General features: G+C 42.9%; 1 protein-coding gene across 1 annotated transcript in view; it reads right to left on the bottom strand.

The window, feature by feature from the left end:
- Positions 1-17,556: 17,556 nt before the first annotated feature.
- FHIP2A (FHF complex subunit HOOK interacting protein 2A) overlaps positions 17,557-27,562 on the bottom strand; it is a 38,339-nt gene continuing 28,333 nt past the window's right edge. The window contains exons 15-17 of the mRNA XM_064144325.1: positions 22,992-23,132; positions 21,751-21,854; positions 17,557-21,660 (exon numbers count right to left, since the gene is read on the bottom strand). Of these exons, the coding sequence (XP_064000395.1) occupies positions 21,555-21,660; positions 21,751-21,854; positions 22,992-23,132 (351 nt within the window). The 3' untranslated portion in view covers positions 17,557-21,554. The remainder of the gene's footprint in view (positions 21,661-21,750; positions 21,855-22,991; positions 23,133-27,562) is intronic.

A 27,562-nucleotide genomic window follows, 5' to 3' on the forward strand; every position in this document is an offset into this window, starting at 1 on the left:
TGAGGCCCTTACCAACTAAATCATTCTATGATTCTATGAAATTTACCTTTCTGCTGAGAACAATCCAATGCCACACCTCTGTCGTGGGTAAATCCCTTGAACAGTGTGTAGAGCTTGAGCTGGCTTCTGACAGGAGGACAAACTTTGCCTTGGCAAGCATCACAGACATATTTCATCCCGCCCTCAGGACCAATGTAGGTTACCAGCAGGCACAGAGAACACAACAGCTGTTAAAGATTAGTGTAAAATTCTGTATCTGTGCAAAAAAGGGAGTCAGAGATTGCTCAGAAACATAAATACACAACACTGGTCACAGACAAATGCAAATGTAAGAGGTCAATACAGATGTTTCTGGAAATTCACCAGAGATGATGTGGCTCAATGACATCAAATCTGGTTACTGACTCCCCTGTAACAAAGTCAGTGGGAGTTGTCTCTTTGAAAGCATGTTTGGACTAGATATTGTCTGATTCATGTCCTTATTTATATGAATCCAAAGTGGGATTTGTTATTTGGGGTACCTAAGAAACCAAGCAAATCATTCAGATATACAATGAAAAGGAATTCACACAGTGAGAAGTCTGCCAAATGCAAGGCAGCTCCAGAGGAAAAAAATGGCATTGTGAACCACTTCATAGCTGAAAAGAAAATAAGCTGGGCGTATGACAAGGTAGGAACCATCTGCTTAGCTTCTCTGGGAATTTCCCCAGAGTAATCATTGCAGGGGTGGGTAGATCATGAAAGAGGATTTTTTTTTCCTCCTGCAGTAATTAAATTTACTGGGTTTCTGCAGAACAGTTCCTGGCACAGTGTAAGACATGTATGTGTAATATCTTACCATTGTAAGGCTACATAATTGCAATGACAAACAAGCCCAAGTGTCTGACATTTCCTCTCTTCCACAGACTTTCTTTTGCCACGGATCATAAGTCCATCTTTTGTGCTCATGTTGGAGTTTCTCATTCAGCCACTGCTCTGGAATGCCTCTCCCTCCCCACAGCATCCAAGATGAATACCTGTTTGATGTAGTCCTAGATGTCTCTGGGAAGCTGCAGGTTGAAGAGGTGGTCATATTTGCTTCATTCTTCTTCATGACATTCAGGCTAAGTGGTTGGGCTTTACACAGGTCTTCTTAAAGCTGGGAGCAGGAACCAGGAATCAAGGGTGTAGAGGTCTGTATGACCTTGCGATAAACTAGTATTGTCCTTCAACTAGATGCATTTGGACCTGCACCATAAATTCCTCATCAGGATGTAAATTCAGACCTGCTCCCAGTTTGCTTCTGCAGCGGTATCTGGAATTAATATTGCAGTTCTAATGCAATTGGAGTTAAATGTTGCTCTCATCCCAGTATATTTGATTAAGCAATACTTACAGAGCAACTGGATGTTCTGAGAACTGCAATACAGTGACCTGGAATTGTCCAAGTCTTCTTTTTCTTTATTGCTTATTTCCATACTTGCTGTTGTGTTTCAGCTTCTTCTGCACTGGTGATTTAACACTGTTCCACGTCCTCACAGCTGACCTTTAGAGAACAAGAGGCTGGGACCACTGTGTGGGTTCTCTCCTTTTCCCCTTGCCGCTTCAAATAATGTATATTAGATTTACTTCTGTTTTCTATGATAAATGAAAGGAACCTTGAGAATTACACAGTGTCAGGAGGAACATTTTGTTGAATGTTTTCAAATACACTAAGCTTGATTTTCCCAGCTCCCATGCTAAGTGGAAAAGACCAAAAGAAGAAGCAATAACTGTGCAGTATTGTCTGTACTAATAATTAATAAAACAATAAATTCCATGTGAAAACAAAGATGAATAATTTCCCTGCCAGCAGTGAGCCTGACAAGGAAAATCTACATGCTGGCTATGTTTTCTCAAGATACATCAAGAAACTAACTAAATAACTCCAATAAAGGAGTCTAAAGTGATGCTGATTATATATCTTGATTGCAAACATAGTGAATTTACAGGGAAAGATAGAGAAATAAAATAGACTATATATATAAATATATGTTTTTTAGAATATGCTTTTATTGTGTCTTTTGCAATGCTTGACTGATTTGCTAGCATCCTCTTTAGGAGCATCATCTGCATAATCAGAACCAGAAGGAATAAATATCAATGAGCCAGGCAATCTAATCAGCATTTCCCTGCACACAGTGGTTAAAGAAACTGTGCAGCCCAAGACAGAGGTTAGCAGTGTTCAATAGCAGACCCAGCATGGAGACACGAGCAAATCAATGGATGGCACGAGTCAATCAATGAAACCAAGCTCCTTAAAGGAAGGGCAGTAGCTTCTTTGGTTGATTGTGTATGGCCTCATGCTGTCTGCTGGACAGTTGCCTGTCTCTTGGTCTCTTCCAACCTTGGTGATACTGTGATACTGTGATACACTAAATGTACCACCAGACTTTGCTAAACAGCTCTTTGCTCCACCAGCCAATCTCTGAATCTCAAGACTCTGACAACATGTGAAGGGTTAGAGTGGAGCCCTCCCCTAGCAGAGTAAATTCACTACAACTCTGTGCTAGTTTGAGGCTAATTGGAATATTTTTAATGAGAGAAATTAGATTATAGTCTGTGAAAACGAAACAACAGTGATATCTACTTCACTCATAGGCTTGCTGAAATGTATAAAAACAAGGACACAAAGCTAGATAAGGCAGAGAGTCTAAAAACAAGGACACAAACATAGATAAGACAGAGTCTCTATCTGTTGGAGTCAGGGTCTGTGTTTTCTCCCTGGGCTGCTTCTGTGTAACCCAACTAATCATCCTGCTTCTAACCCCCCTTGCCAATCCTCACAATTCACCTTTCCACATAAGACAGACTCTGGGATAAGGTAGAGGGGTGGAAATAAGGTGGAAGGGTGGTTGGGAGCCCCTTCTGGGCACTCTGATTTCTGGGAAGGGTATTGTTTTTCTGTATTACTTTTAACTTGTGTATTTCTGTATAGAGCTGTAGATATTTGCAATATGTTGTAAATACCTGCTTGTATATTGTGCTAAGCTGTGATTATAAAGCTTCATTCCTTAACTTCCAGCTGTTTGAGTCTAGTCTGGGTGATTTCATAAGGAGAGGGGGGAGGGGAGGCAGGTAACTCCCAAACCATCACAGACTCAGAATTTGGAAAATTGGAAAAAATTAAATTTTACATTTTAAATACAACAATATAAAGAGAATAAACAACTACAGAATACAGTAACCTTAAAGAAGATGGGGATGGGGTCAAGCAGTGTTGAAGCACCAAAGCGGCAGCCAAAACAGTGGTGGGGGAAGATAGCAGTGGGCAGAGCAGAAGCAGCAGAAACAGCAAAGGGGGAGATACAAGCTGTGCTTCCAGACATAAAGCTTTTGATGCTCCAATTAAATTATATTAACTTATCCATTGTTGCCATTATATGGTCAATCTCTGGAATGTTCACCTCTCCACTCAGAGCCTCCAATACTCTTCTAAGTTTCTCTGTTTGCAATTTTTTATGTCTGAGTTAGAAATCTAGCTCAAACTGCCACACAGTGTTCATCCTTCTGGGAACACAATGAGCACTCCTTGCCTCGTGGCTGCAGGGTTGCAGTGCACCAAAGCTGGCTGAGCTTGCAAGGGCACAAGCGGAACCCTTGAGCCCTCAGATGAACCCAGACCTTGAGATTTTGCTCCATTTCCTTTTCTCCAGGCAACCTGATTGTTGCACATTTAGAAAACATAAATGTTAGATGAAGCTAAGTTGGTCTTTGAACAACTTTCTTCATTACAGGGCAGTCCAGCTGCCTCATTCTGTAGAAAGAGCTCCCAAGCGGGCATGTAGCCTAACTCACACAACTTGAGTGGTTTAGAAGTATTTCTGTGTATGTAATATTTGGACCCAGTGTGACCTTCAGGGAGTGCATAGCTGCATGGTACAGCCCACAGCCTTCAGGAATTTCACAACCTCTGTATCTTGTTGGTATCTTGACAAAGAAGGTATTCTGTGCTAACAGGCTGCTTAGGAGGATTCGGATCATAGAACCATAAAATGGTCTGGGTTGGAAGGGACCTCCAAAGGTCATCTAGTCCAACCTCCTCTGCAGTCAGCAGGGGCATCCTCAACTAAATCAGGTTCCTAGAGCCCTGTCGAGCCTTGCTTTGAATATCTGAAGGGATGGGACCTCAACCACCTCCCCAGCAACCTGTTCCAGTGTTTCACCACCTTCATGGTAAAGAACTTGTTCCTAACCTAATTCTGCTCTTATCTAGTTTGAAGCCTTGTCCTATCACCATAGGCCTTTATAAACAGTCTTTCTCCATCCTTCTTGTAGGCCCCCTTCAAGTACTGGAAGTCTGCTATTAGGTCTCCCCAGAGCCTCCAGGCTGAACAACCCCAGCTCCCTCAGCCTGTCTTTGTAGCAGAGGTGCTCCAATCCCCTGATCATTTTCATGGCCCTCCTCTGGACCTGGTCCATCAGATCCATGTCCCTCCTGTATTGAGAACCTCAGACCTGTACGCAGTACTCCAGGTGAGGTCTCACCAGAGTAAAGTGGCAGAATCACCTCTCTGGTCACGCAGATTTCAACTCCTATTGCAATTAGGAAGAGCAAAGATGTTTCCATCTTCTCAGCAAAGCTGAAAGCTCAGGCTGTCCATCCTGCAGTTCAGCCCAGCTGTGCTGTAGTTCAGTGGCATATGCCAAATGTATTTAGGGCAGTAGCTGGCCTCGCAACCAGGGTAGATGATGAGCAGATGCATCATCCCCTCCTGCTGCCTCTGCTCTGGGGACATATAAGCTGGGGGTAGTGGAGGGAGGGCAACCTCTTGAACCAGCTCAGCAGAAATCCCCAGGGTGCACTGAATGTGTGTTTTGGATCATTAGGGTAGAGTATTACTGGGTTTTTTTATTATTTTATTCCTATAATGCACATTTTGAGATAAATACCAGTTGCAGTGAAGCATCTTCCATGAAATTGTCTGTTAGAAAGGGGTCAAGCTGCTGATGTGCCTATTGCCATTATATACCACGGCTGGCGAGTGTCCACGCAGCCATGTGGAACGTGGCTCACACAAACTGGTTCAGTGGCCATAAAACAGTCAGATAGATGTAGAGCTGAGAACTGCCTGGCTGTTGATGAACTGACTGATGATGAACTGCCTGTGTAAGCTTTAATTAGCCAGTGACAAGGCAGCATTGTGAGGACTATTTTACTAGTGCAAAGTAAATACTTGCTCTCCTGCTTCCCCCATCACTGAAATGTGTTAAGTACTTGGATGTTTCCCTGCCTAAGTCCGGGGGAAGCAGATGCTGGGGGAGTGAGAAAGAGTTTTTTGCAACCTGACCCCTCAGGAGGAATTGCTGCAGCTAAGCCTTTTATGCTGACACGTTTTTCTGAAATATTTATGCCTGATCATCCATTATTGTTCACCTGATGGTCTCCTCTCCTTGCTCACCCTGAGCTCCCTTATCAAACAGCCTCCACTATTTAGAAAGCACAGAAAAGAAGTTAGGAGCCTGAAATTAAAAAAAAAAAAAAAAAGGTATGTATTGAAGTTTCCACTGAGAGAGATGTGGAGAATTAATTGGGCAGGTAAAAAGGGCTGAGAGTGGAGACTGGTGGGTGCCCTGCCAATGTCATCCAAGCATGTGAAGGGCAGAGTTCCCCTTGCCTCAGCAGGCCTGCCCACTGTTAATTTTATGTGGGAAATGCTTTTCATGACCAGTTATTAACCACCAAGTGGTCAGTTGTTTTATCCAGTCCATGCTGGATGCTTTCCTCTTGTCTGCTTGCAGAAAGGGCAGCTGTGGCCTCAGCAGCCACTTGCAGCAGAGGGAAGAGCCTCAGAGCATGCATCAGAAGTTAGGTTAGTGCTAAAAGGTGCAAATGGAAGCAGTGCTCCTATAGACAGCTTTCTTATGAACTGCTCACATTACCTTTTCATTGGCTCAACAGCAGATGGCATTGCTTTGCACCGTTTTCACTACAGAAGGACCTAAACTTGCTCTCCCCTCTGGCCTGCCTGCTATAGGAAGAGGGGAGCCTAAAGGAAGTCTATATGCAAAAAAAAAAAAAAAAAACAAACCCTGCTGGATCCTGATAAGGGTCAAAGTGCTGAGGTCATAGATTTAACTGAAATTAGCAGATTTGTCCTTCTCCACAATTTTGCAAGATGAAATGCTTTTGCTGTGGAATTTTTGGTTTGCCTTGGTTAGCTGTTGTAGGTATTTTCTGTGTTTAGATGCAGGCTGCCTGAACCACAGAGAATCACAGAGGCATCCAGGTTGGAAAAGGCCAGCCTATAACCTTACTCAACAAGATTCATCCTAAACCATATCCCCAAGCACCACATGCAAACAACCCTTAAACACATCCTGGGTTGGTGACCCCACCACCTCCCTGGGCAGCTCATTCCAGTCTCTGACCACTCATCTCCAATCTAAACCTACGCAGCCTCAGCTTGAGGCCATTCCCCCTTGTTCTGTCTCAAATTACCTGTGAGAAGAGCCCAGCACCAGCCTCTCTACAATGTCCCTTCAGCTAGTTGTAGAGAGCAATAAGGTCTCCCCTAGTGGCCATGGTTTTTGCCAGTGATTTTAGTGTAATAGGAATTTGATCTCAAAATATGCTGAGTTCACAGCCCATATAAGTGATGATGTTTTGTAAATCTACTCTAGAGCCAGACAGCCAGAGGTACATTTCCCTGCTGTGAACAGGTCTGCTAAAAAGCATGAAGTAGATCTTGATTTAAGAGACAGCCAACTTCACTGATTGTGTGTCATGATCAAATGCAATTTATTGACTTTACCCTTTCCTTAACTAACAGGCAGACTTCTGAAAAAATATGCACAAAAGCCATTTTATGAAATATGACAGCAAGCACTAAATTACAATCCTCAAATCACCAATTCAGAGCCATCAGAATTTTTTTTCTTCCCATTTCTTCCACTATAATTTCCTTGCTAAAGCTCGAGCCATTAATAGCAGCTACATCATTACACTGCCGTGACACTTCAGTAGCACCCTCATCCATTTCAGTCATTGATCCACTAATGTGTGCCGGATGAAAAAGGAAAAGGTCCAGCTCATTCATCCTCCCTCTCTTTCCTCCTCCTCTCAGCAGGTGGCAGCCACTCACCCTTTGCCTGAAGCCCCTATCAGATTTCAGATGCTTAGTGTTAATTGTCTCAGTACAGGGACTAACCCCAGATAGTGAAACTGAAGTTAAAGTAGCAGGGCCACCGATGTGGGTGGAATGCTACAGAAGTGAATGGATCTGCAGCTGCTTGTCTTGGCCCACAGTCTGCTGACAGCACTGAAAACAACACCTTAGAGCTAGAGCTACAAAGCACACTCGTCAGCATTGGATTCTTCCTGGAATATGAAGCCAAGCTAGGAAACGAGTAAGAAAAAGGCTAAAGAAACAATGCAGTAAGATCAAAGGTGCAGCAATGTACTGCTGGAGAAATGGTACTTTAAGTAGCATCAACTGCACAAGTAACTCTGGAACTCCAGTTGATGGTGGAGCAGAAGAATGTACTTCCTATGGACATCCATGGCTAATCCATACTTAAGCTCTGCATTTATGTGCATTGGAAAGGTACCAAGCTGAAAGACACGTTGCTTATGCCTCTAGCTTGATGGGGGTTCCCTAATCCATCTGCCTGGTTTTATTGTGAGTTTTTTTTGTTGGGTTGGGGGTTTTTGATATGGTTTGGTTTGCTTTTTTAATTTCTCCAACTAACCTGTAGACACATTCTATTTTCTCTCTTTGCTTGGTACATCTGTCTTTTGTTCTGCTTTTCCTTATCTTTGTGTTGCTCATTTTGGGGATCAAAGGATAAAGAAAATAAAAATCCTGTTAGATTTCAAGAGTCCACACAGCAGTAGATAATTGGTTTCCAACCAAGCCCAGACTTGTCTTTGATCTCCAAAGCCTTACAAAGAACATTGTGCTAAAACACAATCTCTTTCTTGTTTTCTTTTCCTTTCTTTTATTTTATTTCCTTTTTTTTTTTGTGTGTGTGTGTGTTTGGTTTGTTGTTTTTTTTTTTTTTTCTCCTTCTTTTTACACCTTTTTACTTTTTCTTTCTTACTCTTCATACCAGACCTGGCCAGGAACAGCAGAACTGTGCAATCTAGAGAGGAGAAGACACACAGGTATACACTTACATATGCATACCAAAATCTGTAGCTGACTCTGCTTCTTTAAATAAACAGTATACATTCATTTAGCTTAAAACAGGGCTCCTGTCAAGCTCCTACCCTAGAGCAGCTACCAATTGCACTGTCAAAGTCACTCTCTGTGGTTCTGAATAGGTTTTTTAATGAAAGAGCAGCATTAGCTCTTTAGAACATTTCGTCCCTGAAGGATGCAGCAGCAACAGCAGCTGAATGATTTCTGTTTCAGGCATGCTTATAAATGGTAGGAAGCATAATGGTTTAGAATATGAGTATCAGCTCCCTGGAAATCCTTCATAATAGTGATTCAGGGGACCAAGAGACAAATGGATGCTAAGAATGGTACCCACTGCTGAGTGCTTTGTTTCCCACATGCACACTGACCCCTCGTAAGGGTAATTAGGCTGTGGGTTATGTTGTCACTGAAACAATACAATAACTGAGGAATGAAACTATTTGGGACGGAATCCAAAGAAAAATATGTTCTGGTAACATTAAATTTTAATGTCTGCTCATTGCCAGATTAAATAATGATGAGCATCCGGATGGAATCCTGTGTTTCTATTTTTGCAGTCTGGTCATACTGCTGTCACAGTAGTCATTTTTTTTTACTCTGGTTAAACCTGGAGGCAGTAGCAGAGTAGAATTTGACTTGAGTAGAGATGTCTACATTCAAACCAAGGGAAAAGAGCTTGTGTTAAAAATGCTTGGTGGGAGGAAGGACTCAGGTGTTCTCTCATTTCATTACTAGGAATGACGTGGCTGCACTCAGCTCAGGTCTGCAAATCAGGGCTTCAGCACCATTTAAACACTGAGGAATTTTATTTCCTATCAGCCTCAAACATAGCCTCAGTCTCAGTTCCAAACAGATTTCAGATCAAATGTCACTGTTCTTATTCAGGAAAAACCCACAAGCAGCTTTTCCACAGCATGGAGGATGTCAGGAGCAAAACCAACAAAAAAAATAGATCGCATTTTTCATGAGGAGAGAAGTATCTGTCCCTGCTTTGTTAGCTTCTTCCTGGCAGCAGGAGGGTGAACCTTTCCTGCTGTGTTTGATCCTCTTACTTGCCTTTTTTTTTTCAGTTCCAAAATGTATTTGCTGCTGTTATGCCTCAAAATTTGTTTGTAGGCAAAAAGGAAACACATATTATATATGAAGCCAAGAATTAATTGTAAGTAAAGCTGAAATCCTTGCAGTCTGTTCCAAGAGTCAGTATCAGCCCAGATCATATTATTACAGAAAAAAAGCAGCTTTGTCTAGGCACAAAAAATTCCAAAGCTAATAATAAGCCTGCTAAAATTGTTCTTCCCAGGTGCTGCTCCTTTTCCTGATGTTACAATCTCCTTCCCCTGCTCCTTGGAGTGCTGTGGTTGATGCTGTCATTCTGGTGCTGGGGCTGCTGCAGCAGCTCATCAGTACCAAGAGCCCTCCACCAGGAGGACTGTGATGTTCGTGTTGATAGCTTTGTCTCTTTCACTTCAGGATCCACTTGGGTTCATTTTTAATACATTTCCTAACCTGTTTTGCACCTTTCTTCGCCCTTCATTGTTCTGCAGCTCCACATCACATCAAAATTTGCTACATATAGCACCTCTGTAACGGGTTAAGGAACTCCCCTCCCCCCATAATTAATATTACCAGACCAGCTCAGACAGCTTGGAAGCAAGATAAAACTATATTTAGAGCCAAGCTAAATTTACAAGCATACATATGTGTTATATTTTCAGGTATTTACAATTAGATACACATTAGAAATAATACAGAAATCCAAACTCCCCCCTGGTCAAACAAAAGAAGCCCTGAAGTGGCCACCTTGTCTCTCTCACACAGGCAGATGGGAAAAGACCCTCAAGATCATCAAGTCCAACCTATAACCCTACTCAACAAGACTCACCCCAAATCATATCCCCAAGCACCACATCCAAACAACCCTTAAACACATCCAGGGTTGGTGACTCCACCACCTCCCTGGACACCAAAACCAGACAGAGTGCTCCTTGTCAGCATTTCACTTGGGCAACATAAACCAGAAGGAAGGGTTTTGAATCTGTGATACTGTCCCACAAGCTGAACAGATGAAATTGAACCATATCCAGACATTTATTATTTTTTTCCATTTCTCTGCTTGGTTGATATTTAGAAATGAAAAAGCAACCCTGTTTTAGAAATCTAGCAATTAGAATCATATTAGTAGGTCAAATTGACATTTGGAATCAATTATAAAAGGGGGAAAAAAAGGGGGACTTGTGCTCACTCTTGATTTGATAAGGCCTGATAAATGTAGTTTCCTGCAGACTTGCCATCTTGGACATATCAAGGTTTATTGTGATTTGTTGGTTTGATATTAAACTAACTCCTTATTTAATGATCGCAGCTGAGATCCTGGCTGCAGAGAAGCAGACATTTAATATATGTAACACAAAACTGCTTGCAGAGTTTTGATGCATGATTTATGCAGCATTGCTATTACTTTTCCTAGATTTCAGCAAGAAGCCATGGAACAGCAGAATCTGAATCTGTAGCTGTAAGGTCTTATTTACCAACAACAAATCTGTCTCCTGGCACAAGAGATGTATATTGTATGTGATCTTGCAAGTTTTTCTCTATGTAAGCAAGGTCAAGAGATTTGGGTGATTCAGTTTTCATCTAATTCTGCAGGCTTCAGTTCCATAGGAATTTCTGTTTAATTATTTGAACAAAAAAATACTATCAAAACAATTAAATTCTGAGCAATTTGACATATCCAATATATGAAGCATGCATTTCATATATAGAGAGAGGAAATAAGAACCACAGAATTCTCAGGGCTGGAAGAGAACTCAAGTATCATCTAGTTCCAACCCTTGTGCCATGAGCAGGGACACCACACTAAATCAGGTTGCTCAGAGCCACATCCAGCCTGGCCTTAAAAGCATCCACAGATGTGGCTTCCACCACCTCTTTGGGCAGCCTTTCCCAATGTCTCACCACCTTCATGTTGAATAACTTCTTCCTAACATCCAATCCGAATCTACCCACTTCTAGTTTTGCTCCATTCCCTCCAGTCCTGTCACTGCCTGACATCCTAAAAAGTCCCTCCCCAGCTTTCTTGTAGCCCCCTTCAGATGCTGGAAGGCCACAGTAAGGTCTCCTTGGAGTCTTCTCTTCTCCAGACTGAACAGCCCCAACTGTCCTCACAGGAGAGGAGCTCCAGGCCTCTGATCATCCTTGTGGCCCTTCTCTGACACATTCCAGAGAATCTCATCTTTGACTTCTATGGTAATACTATAAAATCCCTCTGAGGTTTACAAACTGTTGCAGTTCCCTTGGTTAATACCATCAGTTGTCCCACACCTGTCTGAGGAGATGCAAGTCACAGGATCATAGGATGTTAGGGGTTGGAAGAGACCCAAAGAGATCAAGTCCAAACCCCCTGCCAGAGCAGGGCCATACAATCTAGCTCAGGTCACACAGGAACACGGCCAGACAGGCCTTCAAAGTCTCCAGAGAAGGAGACTCCCCAACCTCTCTGGGGAGCCTGTTCCAGTGCTCTGTGACCCTTACAGTCAAGAAGTTCCCTCTTGTGTTGAGGTGGAACCTCCTGTGCTGCAGTTTCCATCCATTGCTCCTTGTCCTACCCCAGGGAGCAAGAGAGCAGAGCCTGTCCCCCAGCCCTCAGATACTTATAAACATTTATATTAGATCCTCTTTCAGTCTTCTCCAGACTAAACAGCCCCAGGCACCTCAGCCTCCCCTCACCAGGCAGTGTTCCAGTCCCCTAATCATCCTTGTAGCCCTCCCTGGGTCTCTCTCCAGCAGATCCCTGTCCCTCTTAAACTGGGGAGCCCAAGACTGAATGCAGCACTCTAGATGAGATCTCACCAGGGCAGAGTAGAGGCGGAGAAGAACCTCCCTTGATCTGCTGTCCTCTGTCCGTGCTGAGCCGGTCTGGAACATGGCTGTTGGCAAGCTCAGGGCTGTTGCCAGGCCTGAGCTGCGTGTGTGGGTGTGTTCTTCAAATCCATAGAGGGCATCTCCTTAAACGTCTCTCTTTTAATCATGGCCAAGCTGTTTCCCTCAGGCATCACAGCTGTGGTAGTTTGAGAGATCCTAAGGGCCCCCTTCAACAAAGCTACAGAGACAGAGGCCCATCCCAGGGGATGGACCTGCTCATCCCAGGATATTGCAGTTCTGTTATTCCATTCCATCTTCCACTAACACAGCTTAAAAGGCAGTGCCTGACTGAGCTCTGCCCCTTCTCTTCCCTGCCTTTCTCCCCTTCGCTGCTCCGAGCAGCTCACTCTCTGATCTCATGGCTCCTGGGGGAGACTGAGCCACTGAGGCCTTGTAGGCCCCAGCTGGGGAGGGCAGTTTCGGCCTACCCTCAGGCCGGCTGAGGGTGGAAGGAGTGGAGGACTCCTGAGGCCAGTTGGGGCTTATTAGGTTCTTGTACTTATTCTACCCGGTTGCCTGTTGTATATATGCTCTTGTAAATAGAATTCCTCTCTCAACTTCCAATCAGTGTGCAGAATCCTCACTCCTACTCCTGGAAAGAGTCATTTCTGTGCTCCAGTCCCGGGCATGCTCCTGGCCCCAGACTGGGACAGTAGGAAACTCACAACATTTTTCTTCTCTGATGATTTTCATTCCTGACATTGCAGCCAGGTGGGGGGTGGCCTCTTCTCCCAGCAATAGAACAAGGGGACACAGTCTCGAGTTGTGCTGGGGGAAGTACAGGCTGGATGTTAGGAGGAAGGTGTTGGCAGAGGGAGTGATTGGCATTGGAATGGGCTGCCCAGGGAGGTGGTGGAGTCAGCGTCCCTGGAGGTCACAGTATCACAGTATCACAGTATCATCAGGGTTGGAAGAGACCTCACAGATCATCAAGTCCAGCCCTTTACCACAGAAGTCCAACCCTTTACCACAGGTGTTCAAGCAAAGCCTGGATGAGGCACTTAGTGCCATGGTCTGGTTGACTGGCTAGGGCTGGGTGCTAGGTTGGACTGGATGATCTTGGAGGTCTCTTCCAACCTGGCTGATTCTATGGTTCTATGATTCTGAAAAACTTACAACATTATCAAAAATGCCAAAATGAGTTTGCAAGGCAGGGAGTGAAGATTTTGCTCCTTTCTGCCACATTCCCAGGGATTTCAGTGTGCCCAGGTTCTTGATGCCCTCAGCCACGTTTGCTACATAGATTGGATTTCCCTTGCAGATCCTTCAGCTGGACTTGAGTGGACAGGAGCAGCTCTGCTTTTTGTCTGCCTTGTCCTTAACACTCCCTGCCTGCTGAGTTGCACAAACTGCTGACTGCAGAATCCCCAAGGTGAAGGACAGGATGAAAAACGTCTTCAGGGATTTGAAAGGATGGAATTAACAAGGCAGGAGAGCACGAGGCTCGAAAGGCATGACAAACAGTAAAAATTCCTTCCCTTTACAGGAAGCTGAAAGGAAAATAGTCTGGGAAACGTGCACTGTATTGATGGACATTCTGCTAACAGTAAAAACAGGAGTCTCTCTGGAAACCTTAGGAAATAAAAATTCATGACCCAAATTAAGAAATATGGACTTGGCAGGTGCTTCCTCTGGATGCAGAGACGAGGGAAGTAGATGTGGGGTTCTCTAGTAAAGGATAATGACAATTCAGAGCGCAGGCAATTTGTTTCTTCTCTCCAAGGCGATGGTGGGGGGAGACCCTGGCCCCGCTGATCAAGCTGCACCACCCGCTGCCTGTAATGGGTGCTGCTTCTGCAAAGAGCTTATTAGGAGAGGGAGTTGCATTTTGGAAGGCTGAGAATTGCTTTTCTCAGATTGCAGCAACTTTGCCTCATTTCCCACACAGGCTCAAGTGGATCAGTCCAGCTCATATCTTCCTAGCAGAACGAATGCCTGTTATTCAGGAGCTGTTATCTAGCTGGGAGTCTGAGGATCTAAATGCACATTTGCTTCAGCTCTTTGTCGACACAGCCTGGTTTCCTCTCAGAACATTCAGTGGTTTCTTCAGTCTGGTTTTAAAACCATGAGCTTACAGGCTCCTTCCAGGCCTGCTCTAGCAGCACTCATGGTCAGGAAGTATTCATTGATGAATGTTGGTTTTCCTCTTTGACATGATGTCATTCCTAATTGCAGTCTGATAAATTAGGCTCTCTAATTCCTTCAGTCTTGGTTGCTTAAGGCTTTCAAATCTTTTTACTGGGAAGTAATGTTCCTCTAGCCCTAAGCCATAATTTAACTATGCTAAACTCAGTTACCTGTCACCCTCCTCTCTCAAATAGGGTTGGCATCTTTTCTGTTTACTGCAGCACTTCCTGTAGCCTTTGTTACACCCAGCACAACAACTCCAGACTAGAAACAGGATGTTGGGCAAAGCAAGTTTATCCTTTCCTGCCTAGAGATCCCTCTGGAGGATACCTTTCTCTTTTCATATAATCATAGAATCAGTCAGGGTTGGGAGGGGCCACAAGGATCATTTATTTCCAACCCCCTTACATGGGCAGGGACACCCTACCCTAAATCAGGCTGGCCAGAGCCTCATCCAGCCTGGCCTTCAACATCTCCAGGGATGAAGCCTCAATCACCTCCCTGGGCAGCCCATTGCAGCCTCTCACCACTCTCATACTGAGTAACTTCCACCTCATGTCCAGTCTGAACCTATTCACCTCCAGCTTCACTCTATTCCCCCTAGTCTTGTGACTCCCTGATATCCTGAAAAGTCCTTCCCCAGCTTTTTTTGTAAGCCCCCTTCAGATACTGAGCTGTTACTTCAGAGAAATGTTCACTTTAGAATAAAGGAGGTTCGCCTCTTTTGAAAATGGAGGTTAACTTAGGGATGCACTTTTCTTTGTGTTCCTGCAGCCTAGCACTGTAAGGGGGTCCTTTCTTTCATCTCGTTCCAGATTTTTTTCAGTGTGTAAAATCACAGAAACATTCTGGTTGTAAAAGACCCTCAGGATCACCAAGTCCAACTGTTATCCCTACTCTATAAGGTTCACCCTAAACCATATCCCCAAGCACCACATCTAAATGACTTTTAAACACATCCAGGATTGGTGACTTCACCACCTCCCTGGGAAGCACATTCCAAAGTCTGACCACTCTTGCTGGCAAGTTTTTTTTTTTCCCTAATGTCCAGTCTAAACCTACCCAGTGGCAGCTTGAGGCCATTCCCCTCTTCCCTCTGTCACTAATTACCAGTGAGAAGATACCAGCATCACCTTCTCTACAACGTCCTTTCAGGTAACTGTAGACAGTGATGAGGTCTCCCCTCAGCCTTCTCCTTTTCAAACTAACCATCTCTAGCTCCTTCAGTTGCCTCTCCTAAGATTTATTCTCCAGGCCTTTCATCAGGTTCGTTGTCCTCCTCTGCACTCATTCCAGCACCTCAACATCTCTCTTGTATTGTGGTGCCCAAATCTGAACACAATACTTGAGGTGTGGCCTCACCAGAGCCAAGTACAAGGGGACAATCACCTCCCTGCTCTGGCCAGACACAGCATTTGTTATACAAGCCAGGATGCTATTGGCTTTCTTTGCCACCTGAGCACACTGCTGGCTCATACTGAGTTGCTTGTTGATTACAACTCCCAGGTCCCTTTCTGCTAGACAGCTTTCCAGCCACACTGCCCAAGCCTGTAGCATTGCTAGAGGTTTTTATGACTCAAGTGCAGGACCTGGCATTTGGCCAGATGTTTTACCAGAGACACCGTACAAGCCTCTACTGAACCATGAAGCTGTAGAGCAGAGAGACAAAGCCAGCAAGATGTAGCTACTTATCCACCTAACCAAAGTTAGAAGATGCTGACAAAGCTGCTAGTTTTGCAGTGCTATTCTAGCATGTTTTATGCCACCACCAGCAGTTACTGTAATAGCTAGCAGGGATTTCATGAAACATCAATCAGAATATATATATGGGTGTGTGTGATCCTGGTAAGGGTAATTTAATAGCCTGGTGAGAAATCCCATTCCCAGATGCATCTTTTTATCCTGTCGGATCTGACTCCCAAGGCAGTCTCAGCACTCAGGCCAAACTTGGAAAATTCAACTTTTTGCACTTCCTTGCTTTTGGCATTTCCAAGCTTATGACACCTGAAAACTTTAATCCACCATATGCTTCACTTGATTCCTAAATTGCTCTTCAGTTCTTTTTCTCATCTGTCAAAGGAAACCTTGGTTGATAAAAGCATGTGGGTTTAGGCTAAAATGGCTCACACAAGTTGTGACAGACTCACTTCTCTCAGCATTTATCCACTTTAATCCAATTGGATCCCATACCAAACCAGCAAAATCCTCAAGGCTTTCACAGCACCAGTTTTGTTAACATTTAAAGGTTAACAAATTCAGCAGATCCTGCACTACTTCTGTCAACGATGAGCGCTTTGACTGAGAATCTTCAAATTGAGTTAATGAATATGAAGTAGAGATTACACACTGAAAATACTGTGGTTTGTTTTTTTCCAAGAGGTTGTAGTGCCCCAAAATCTTGCATCAGAATGCAAGTGTCATGGGATGCTTCAATAACCCAGTCATTTCTAGGGTATCAAAGTAAGATAAAAATACAAGATATAAAACTGATGCAACTTAGAAGAAGGAAAGTGTCCCTAAATTGCTAACTGCCTCATGCAGGCACAGCAAATAAATGATCTGAGGTGAGAGATAACAATCTCTGAGACCCAAGAGGATGGGGGAAAGATGCTGAGAGCTATTAAAAAAGCTGTCAAGTGTATCCTCTTGCTGTAGTGCTCTCCTTGTTAAAGATGCAAGAGCACTTGCAGCTGTTAAACACTGAGGAGAAACAGCTTCACATCCAAGTATCGCCCTCAGAGGGGATCTTACAGAGCAATGAGATTTTTAAAAAGCTGAGGAAAACTTGAAGGACAATGAAACTAGATGAGACATTAAGAAAAAATACCCAACAGATGCAACTCTCAACGATGTAAAAACCTACGTACAAAAGCCTTCCTCAAAGGGCCTGGAGGAAGGAATGGTGCTTGCTCACGTCCATGACATTCATACCCAATTCAATAAATTCATGTTTTGGCTGACACACTCTGCACTCAGATGCAATAGAAACCCCAGGTCTTGACCAGATGTAGCTTTGACAGATATTAGGGCTCTCAGGAAGAGCAATGTTAACCTGAGTTCAGGATGACTCCATCCTGGCCATTTCCTCTAGATTCCAATTGTCACGAGCAAGAAGAGTGTGCTGATTCACTCTGAGCCCTGCAGAGGAACTGTACAGGAAACAGGTTTATCCCAGAAGATGCTGCAGTGACAGATTCAAAATAAATGAAAGGACTTCAGGATGTAATAAAAATCTATGAAAGGACTTCAGGATGAAATGAATGATGTAAAAATGTTAAAACATTCTCTGTCTCAAGGTCATCCATACAAAGCCTACTACAGATTCTGTAATAACAGAAGCAGTCGCTTTGATGAAATTAATTTATTTGAGAATATCCCTTTTTAATCCTCCATGCATTTTTTTTTAGCACAAAAAAAGTTGGAATTTATCACAACCTCCTTCATAAAACTTGATATTGTATGTCTGGTAATGTGGCTGCTTCACAATCCCTCATTAGAAATCCCACACTTGTGAAACCTTGGCAACACTGTCAGTAAGTGACCTACACAAAGTTTAATAGAAAAGTTTTACTGAATATCCTCTGTTTAATGTAAACAAGGCAGGAGGCAAAACAAGGAGTATATCTTTTTTATAGAGTTACACTATTTTACAGGGCACAGAAAGCATTAAGGATCAGGGTTTGAAAACCCTGTATGATATGCAGTATCAAGTATGGATTTTTCCATGTAGCCCCCCAAGTCTACAGCATCATCCTAGCACTTTGGTTTAGTACTTCTTTTAGCAAGACAAATAGCACTAATTAAAATGTCACCTGTGAAACTTCACAGCAGGTTATGGCAGAAATTACCATGCACTTCACAAAGACAGTCCATTATTACTTGTGCCCTGTAAAATTGAGTGTGAAAATTTTTACACTAATCATAGTGTAAGCAAGCTTGGGATTCTGGTCCTTACATATATATATATGTATATATATACAAAGGTGTCATACAACCAGACTCAAGCCGTGTATCAAACCACAGCTTTTGTATTGCACAAATACATAAGAACATTACACAGACAGGATCTGAAGGGCAGGAATATCACAGTCATATGAGAAACTAAGGACAAACTGCTTCTACCAGAGCTAGCACATGGCTTATCACAAAATTTTCTACCTCAGATTCTAAATCAAATACAAACTAGAAATGGAAAAAAAAAGAAGGTAAAAAATGTGTCTATTTACAAACATGTGCATCAGGATTAAAATGGGGTTTGGATCTGCTTTCTGAAATAAAAAATTACTCTAGTATTACCTCTCAAGTATTTCAATCTAATCCTAGTGGCCATATTTTCTACTTGCACTTCCCACTGACACCTGGAGGATCTGCATATGCTGGGAACTTCAGGCCATGTATTTTCTCAGGTGTCCATCTCTGGGTAATAAATAACCACGTACAAACACACGCACACAGAAACAAAACAAGCACCTCAATGACATGCCTATATCAGAAAGGTGAAAACATGGACCTGAACTTACTTCTAAACTTTTTTTCTTAAACAAAAAAAAAAGTGCATGAAAAATATAATTAAATGACTTCCATCTCTTAAAGAAAGATTAAATCACTTTTACAAAAATAAAAGTCATTGCCATCATGTAATAAAGCAGTTTAGATTAAAACAACTTTAAGAATTGCTTCAATTCTATCAGGATGAATCCACAACTGGTAGTAAATTTATCAACTAAAGAACATTGGAGTTTGCAAGAACATCACCAGTGTTATCCTGAAATTAAGAGTTCTTCTGGTTATAGCTACTTATTTTTCTCATGGACAAGCTGGAAGGAACTGTTTGTAACTGGGGAGACTGGTTTACATTAAGGTGCCACAGAGGTTGCAGCAGTCCTTCCAGAAGCTGGCTGACACAATGAGCTCAGGTGTCAGTGGAAACAACAACAGAGGTGATGTTAATGCTCTCCCTTGAGATCAGGCTTTATAAATTGGGGTGTTGCTTGGAATGCTCTTGACCAGTTTTGTTCAACATTTTTCTCATTTTCATTTAGAGTAGCATTTTCACTTCCAGTTTCCACTGGAATTGGGACATTAGAAGAATTCTGGAACATAACCTTTAAAACAAAATAAATAAGGAAAATAGGAAACCTGAAAAAAAAAAAGTGACTAAGCTCAAGCATAACAAGCAAAGACCAAGATTCAGTAAAGCATCAGTTTGTGCTCAACAGCTTCACTTTGTTCACCTGAAAGATTGTGACTTAGGAGTTCTTGAAATTAAGCTTACATTGAAATGCTTTGCTGAACTGAGACTTGATTTGTAACAAGTATATGTATTAAACATCACTTTGCATAGATACCTCCTAAACCATGGTCAGGTGTGTTATGTTAACAAAGCTTCTAATGTGGAGTGACTGCAATACTTGCGCCACTTTCAAGGTATGTTTCTAAAGACCAAAAATTTTAAACCCCTGTATTTTCTTTTTATACTTTACCCTACTACACTACTTTGACCTGAAAACACATTTGGGCTAAAGAAAAGAACAGCGAAGAAGTAAAACATGCTCTTTTGTTGCTAAAACAAAAGAGGTAAATGCAATGTTTTGGACAAAATCCTCCCATTAAAGGGAGTTATACCTGCCAAAACATTTTCCTCAGTTCCAGAAATGCTCTCTCCAACTGAAACTATACTGGAAGCTTTTACAGCAGGACTCTCTCCACTGTTGTGACAAGAATAAATTTAGCCCATTAACTGTGACACTGTTCTAATTAACCTGCTAACTCAAAAGGTTTTTCAACATCCAGACTCCATAAATATTAAAAACCAAGACCTCAAAGGCATGGATTCAGAGCAGAATCTGATTCTTGGTACAGTCATATACATCCAGAATAATTCTAATGACTAAGTAAATTAGTCTGTATTTGCAGAGGAGCAATCACATCTGAAATGGGCATTAGCTGTGCAAATAGGACAGGAGGAAAGACAAATAAAGAAATAAAATGTAAATACAAGGAGCTCAACTCTACCTTGCTGGCCTATGCTGTTAGGTTCATAGTGGCGAAAGGGGTGCTGCACACCTGACTGGCTAGACACTAGCAGGACAGGTCCATCCTCCCAGTTACTCAGTGTGTCCTGAAGGCTGCCTGGACCTGATGGTGAGTATGTGGCAATGAGCAGCAAGACGTGTCTGAAGTGCTGGCTGCTATCATATTAGAGAAGCAGAATCAAAGCCTGCTGAAGTACAAATGGCCCTCTGCTTGCAGTGCAAATGCCTGCCCTGGCTGATAGCACTCATATTGAAAAAGGTTCAGTGAGACATACTTGTGCATCACAGCACTACCAAAAGCAGGTGCAAATTTTGGTCCTGTACGTGGTATCAATGCTGTAACTGAATCAGCATCAATCAGTCTTTCACTGGGCATTGCTGCAATGGGCAGACAAGCAACAAAAACGTTTCTAAAACTGACAGAACATTTATGCTGTTAATTGTCAAGGCACAACAGATTTTTAAACCAATTCAGGGTAAATAACAATTTAAAAGAAATTAAAAATACTGTTTCAGCAACAGCTACTAATGATGACCTGTAATTAACTTCCCTGTACAGGTGACATGAGTCAAGCACCTAGAGTTCACAAGCCAAAACTTAAAGCAAATCTAGTTACACAGGTGACCTGACAAGCAGTCACTTGGAATGACAGAGACAAATGTGCTAGAAGCATGTACATTTCAGATATATTTGTTGGGGATGTGATGCCAAATCAGGATTAATTCCATTAGTATTGATTTTATACTGATATATCTCCTAGAGTAATCCACTGGGGAATCAAGCTCAGAGTAGTCTAAGATTCACCCAAACAGAAACAATCCCACCCTATATGGATCAGTGAGGTTTTTTTTAACCTCTTCGATTTTAGTTGCAATTTCCTTTCATATATCCAACTGAAAAGAAAAAATAATTAAGACATAAAAACGTTACAAAATTAATTTGCCTTTTTAAAGTAATATGGTCACAAAAAAGCAGAATTGGTGTGTGTGAGCCTCAGGACATACAGAATACCCAACTCTGAACATTGTCATTATAACAGAATAACCAAGGTCTGATGTCTGTGGTTCTTCATGCAGCTTTTGCAGCTCTGCTCACAGTGGCTAGAAATGCTGTCATCTTCTAGGTCCATTTGAATCCCCTTTCTCATGCAGTATCAACATCTGCTGAAAGTTATTTGCCTTCCAATTCTGCCAGATGTCAGCTGATTCTTCCAGGAGGCGCCACCTCTTCTTATCTGGTTGCTGCCAAAAGTCTTTCTGACTGAAACAAGCTAGGTAGCTTTACAACCTGCCTGCTCAGGAAGGCTGCTTATGGTGTAGATGAGGCATGATACTTCACAAACGCGATTGCTGCCAGCTCTTTGCAGAACTCTTCCAGCACAATCACGCCCTCTAGTAACGTCATGTGGTCAATGCTAAGGAATACGAAAAAACAGCAGAGAATCAGGACTAGCACGCACAAAAACAGCCAGAGGTCTTAAAGACTATGCAGTGTGCTTACTCACATAGGCCCTTCTGGCTCCAAGCCCAGCAGGCGTTTTCTGACCAGCAGAAGTTTGGGAGTGAAATCTGGGATGCGCTGAATTCTAACCATGAGGTCCCCAACAACCTGTAAAGCACAATGTCACCAACACACAAATTAAACACTCTGCAGAGTGCTCAGCAGCAAGCTTAAATGACAGCCTTCAGTGCCCAGGATGCAGATCCACTTCATCATCCTCACAGACTCACAATATGCAGAGTGTCTGCTCTGCCACAAAATAAAGTGAGTGGGAACAGAAAGCAGAAACACAAAAGGACAGCAACTCTTTAGTCTCATAAAACAACATGTAGAGTGTCTGCTCTGCCACAAAAAAAGGGTGAGTGGGAACAGAAAGTAAAGAGGAACAAAAGAACAGCAACTCTTGAGCCTTACTACCTGATGCCACAATTTGCATTATGTATTTTAACCATGCCAAGGATTAATTTGTCTTAGTACATGTTTTTGTAGGCAACTGACCAGTAAGTTCCTGCATTGAGAGAAAGCACAAGGGGACAGAGTGAAAATTCTATTTTGGAACAGTGAGGGCTGCTAGGAAAAAGAGAGCTAAGCCCTCTGTTAGTATTGGGCAAGCATCATTAATAGGCTCCTGACCAGCTTCAGTAGCAGCTGGTGCGTGGGGCAGGCGAGGCATCTCTGCCTGAGGAGTATGCAGCTTGACAGGCACCCAGCCAGCACTCCTAGGGTGCAGGTCTGGCAGGAGGAGATGGAATCAGAAAGCAACAGGAAGGGGAATTCAATAAATCCACGACCTCATTGTCAAGAACAGCCTTCATCAGAAAAAAGAAGGATGAGCAGAGATGCTCATCCAGGCACAGGCTATTCAGGAGAGTCCTTTGCTTGTATGTCAATCAAAGCCATCTCTTTCTCATCCAAGCATGCCTGGTCTGTTCTTACAGCGCTACCTAATGTTGCCTGCGACCTAGTCCAGGTTAAAGCCACATCATTGCCAGAGGGGATATTTCACATCCACACAATAAAACTAAGCAAACAAACTGTTTTGAAGACATCAGGACAGAGAAATAAATTTTACCACCTTTTTGGTAGAAAATCCAAAATCTTGATTCAAATTAAGAGCCCAAGCACCTGCCTTCAGTGAGAAGCTATTTGCCAACTTAAACTACCCAGCAATATTACCACTAACAAGGAAGTTACTAAATATATCACTGCTCTACAGCCATATGTAAATATTGTGTGTTTACTCACCCTGACAATAACAGAGAAGAGAGACCTGCAGCCAGAAGCTAGGTTTACATAAGGATCCAAAAGGTATTCGTGTATGTGAGGATGGGGAAATAAGGACAGTTTGGACAACACTGACGTAACTTGCAAATTTACATCATAGGGCTGCAAAAGAAAAAGGCAAATACAGTGCTTAGTTATTTTTAGGCTAAGTCTTTTCATCCATCCAGTGTTTATTTAACTATAACCCTACATACAGAGTTATGAATAAAGAGTTAAGGCCAAAGACTCCTGCTTTCCATAAAAGGAGTGATGCAAATATAGCAGTTGAGTATTTAATCACAGAATCACAGATAAAACCAGATTGGGAAAGACCTTCAGGATCATTGAGTACAACCTAACACCTCCTAATTAACTAAACCATGGCACCAAGTGCCACATCCAGTCTGCTTTTAAACACCTCCAGCAACAGTGACTCCACCCTGGGCAGTTCATTCCAATGCCAATGTCATCATCTGTGTAGCTGCTGCAACCACTTGAAGCTTTTGCACACTTGTTTACGGTAGGATGAGCTCTCTTCCTGCAAAACATCTCTTCAGCTCAGCAGCTAAACAAACAGCACAGAATCAGCCTCAGCTAAACATCTGCTTGCTTCTCCTGGGTAACTGTGAGTGTAAAAGCTCAAGAAACTGAGAGGGACAAATCCATGTATGGTATTTCTCTTCTGCTGCTTTCTCTTTTTTTGGAAAGAACCATTGCAGAAGACCTGGTCACCTTGTGGCAGCATGCTTATGCAAGAAGGGATAGTCCTAGGCTGGGAAAGCAGCATGACATGCTGAGATCCTTCTCTGCCTACTTTCCCCAAATCAACCAAACGAGAGAGGCAAGACTGTCAGATGTTTGAAGACATTCACAAGATCACAGGGTGTTAGGTGTTGGAAGTGACCTCTGGAGATCTTCAAATTCAAACCCCCTCCCAGAGCAGGACCATAGAATTTAGTGCAGGTTGCACAAGAACACATCCAGACAGGGCTGCAAAGCCTCCAGAGAAGGAAACTTCACAGCCTCTCTGGGCAGCCTGTTCCAGCACTTTGTGACCCTTACAGTAAAGAAGTTCTTCCTCATGTTGAGGTGGAACTTCCTGTGCTGTGGTTTACATCCACTGCCCCTTGTCCTATCACAGGGCACAAGTGAGCAGAGGCTGTCCTTGTCCCTTCCTTCCTGACCCCCAGCCCTCAGATATTTATAGACATTTATTAAATCCCCTCTCAGCCTTCTTCTCTCCATCTCCCCAGATCTCTCAGCCTCTCCTCCTAAAGCAGTGCTCCAGGCCTTTAATCATCCTTGTAGCCCTCCGTTGTACTCTCTCAAGTAGATCCCTGTCCCTCCTGAACTGGGGAGCCCAGTCACAAGGGAAAATACAGCACCTAATTTTCTAGGAAAAAAGTAGTGCCTAGCTTAAAGGATTTTACTGCTTCATTGAGAAACTAATTTCCATAAAAGTAAGTATACTCACCATATTTTATTTATGTTCCAAGTACTTTGTTCTCCATCTTTTGTTTTCTCATCACAGTGAAAACAAGCTGAAATTTTAATTCAGCTCCAAATTTGCAGACTAGTGGAACTTCCATCTGTTCCCTGGTGGAACAGACTACCTTGGCAAGAGGTGGACAGACATTCCCTTGGTACACCCCTATGTCAGCCTGAAGATGTTACCAACACCCAGATGATTTAACTTCACTTTGTTGTGGGTTACAGGATCCTCAATCAGTCTCTCTGACTGTCTACTGGCAGTAACATCCTTGGTGGTATAAACATATTGAGAAGAGGATGATTTCATGGCCTCAAATTACCATCATTATGCTCTCAAGTTAATATCCCACTGAAGATTCAAGAGAACTGATTCTTCCCTTTTCCAGACTGTAAGATTTGGAACAACTCAGCTCAAGAGTAGGAGACAGAGATTTAGCTATGTCTCTATGTTTGAATTCAACAGAGACCTGACACTTGGTACACCTGCCTATAAACAAGTATCTCATGCCATCTTCAAGAGTATCTGCTCCTCTCTTGATGGTTCCAGGGGTGGACTCTGCAAGAACTGTGTGGCAGCCATAAGCTTGTGGGAATATCTTGGGTGTGACAAAAATTGCAACAGAGACCTCAGTTCAGGCAACTGAGTCGAGCTTTCAGTCAATGCAGTTGAAGAAGCTGAGACAGTGATGTGATGTGCTTTGCACTAAATCAGACACCCACTGTTCAGTCTAACAGCTCCAGAGACTGCTACATTGCTAAGGGAATTGTCTTAGACATATTACAAAGTGAAAGGGCATTCTTCTCCCAGTCAGTGGCAGTTATTTCTGTGCTTGATATTCTAGCAATGGATTCATCCTAATCTTCTAACGAATAAGATTTCAGACTCTGGACTGGAGATGTTATAGTTAAAAAGATCACAAGTTCTTGTGGTAAAGTTACTCTGCAGGCAAACACAAATTCCTTCCATAAATCTATTCTACTGCCTATCCAGCTGAATGGTAGGAGAAGGTCTTTAGAGCTGTCTAAGTCAGTCAACTCCCTAGGAAGCTTTGAAACCTTGAGTATTATCTGGTGTTCACAAGAAGAGAAAGAAATAAAGTAGTAACACGTGCTGTGTTGTTCAGACAGATTGTTGTTGCCATTTGAACTAATTGAGAGCATTAAGGAAAGCTGCTTCTTCACACAGAGCTTTTATTTCTCTCCATATGTCAGCAGACTCAGTAAGACAGCCTTAGAGCAGATAACATCCCAGAAAACGCCTCTATAACTAAAAAGGTTAAAACCAAGGAAATCTGCAGTTCAGGAAATTCTTATCAAGTTCTTAGGAAACATTCAGCTCTACAGAAATGTGCAGTATTAACAGGAGGAAGGAGGTACTGTTTGCCAGATGAGGTACTGGTTTGGAACACCTTGAAATCATTTACTTCATTTGCGTGCCTCTGCTATCTCCTGTCAGAAACCAGGTCAATGATACCTGTCACCTCTGCAAAGCATTGAGATCTACTGATAAAAGCACAAGAACTAAAGGTAGAACTACGCTGTAGTACTGTGACACAGCAAACCAGACACTGAACACAATCTGCAAGTAGCACTGTGTCCCCACTACAAGATTTTCAACATCTTTCCACTTTGCCTGGACATTAGCACCCATTATGTCAAATATGACACTGACAGGACCCAGGTGTTGGTTTGGCCTTTTTTCTGTGCAGTTTCTGTGTTTAGCCATGAGTGACTCCTAGAAATCGCAGTTTGCTTTTTAGGACACAGTTTTGCTACAACATAAGAATTTAGCCAGGCACCAGTATAGGCTGGGTGCTGCCCTGCTGGAAAGCAGCTCCATGGAAAAACACTTTGGACAGCAAGTTCTCCATGGGACAGTAATGTGCCCTTGTGGCCATGACAGCCAATGGCATCCTGAGGTGCATCCAAGAAAAGTGTGTCCAGCAGATCTAGGGAGGTTCTTCTCCCCCTCTACTCTGCCCTGGTGAGACCACACCTGGAATACTGTGTCAAATTTTGTGCTCCCAGGTTCAAGAGAGACAGTGACTTGCTGGACAGAGTCCAACAGAGGGCCATGAGGATGACTGGAGGTCTTGAGCATCTCCCCTGTTTAGTCTAGAGAAGAGGTGACTGAAAGATCTCATCAATGTGTACAGATATATGTGCACAGTAATAAGACAAGGAGCAACAGCTACAAATTTGAACATAGGTTTCACCTCACTATGAGGAGAAACTTCTTTACACTGGGGGTGACAGAGCCCTGGAACAGGCTGCCCAGAGAGGTTGAGTCTCCTTTTCTGGAGACTTTCAAAACCCACCTGGATGCATTCCTGCAGCCTGACCTAGGCAACCCTGCTTTTGGCAGGGGAGTTGGACTCAGTGATCTCTGAGGGTCCCTTCCAACCTCTAATGTTCTGTGACTCATGATGCTGTGATTCTGTCTGGTTCAGAAAGTTAATTCTTCTGGAGTCAAGAACCATTTTTGCTACTTTGCTCGACTAACCCAAATATGTGTCATGCTTCCAGGTAGTATATCCAAATGGACACTCTGCTTCCATGCCAGATGTTATTTTTGTGGTAACTGTGCATATCAGACACCCAGGTGTTTCTCAAGAGATGTAACTTGTGTTCTTTCTGTAATTTATGTGTTACTGCTCAGACAATATTTTCCTATGCATGAGATTTGTTTCTCCTAAGAGCTGATGCTGCCTGGTGCTCTCCATGACTTTAATCTATAACCACTTCAGCTGGTGAAGTGTTCAGAACATGTTTACTGGAAGCAAAGCTTCTGAGAATACACAACACAGCAATGGCAGTACTTGGCCTTCTTTCCCAACTTCCAAATTACACAAGTTAGTGGTCTCAAGCAGCTTTCTCTGAACACTCACACAGCTGACCTAGAGGCTACTACTGACTTTCTGGCACGTATTTTATGTTGGTATGTTCCAATGGCTCTTGTTCTCCTAATGACCAGGAAATCCAGCACTGCCACATCTAATTGTTTATTCTGTAGACAGTGCCCCATGCAAAACTGAAAAATGATACAAACTTCTGAAGCTGGT

This window comes from Pogoniulus pusillus, chromosome 6 (genome assembly GCF_015220805.1).
Source record: "Pogoniulus pusillus isolate bPogPus1 chromosome 6, bPogPus1.pri, whole genome shotgun sequence".
Lineage (NCBI taxonomy): Eukaryota > Metazoa > Chordata > Aves > Piciformes > Lybiidae > Pogoniulus > Pogoniulus pusillus.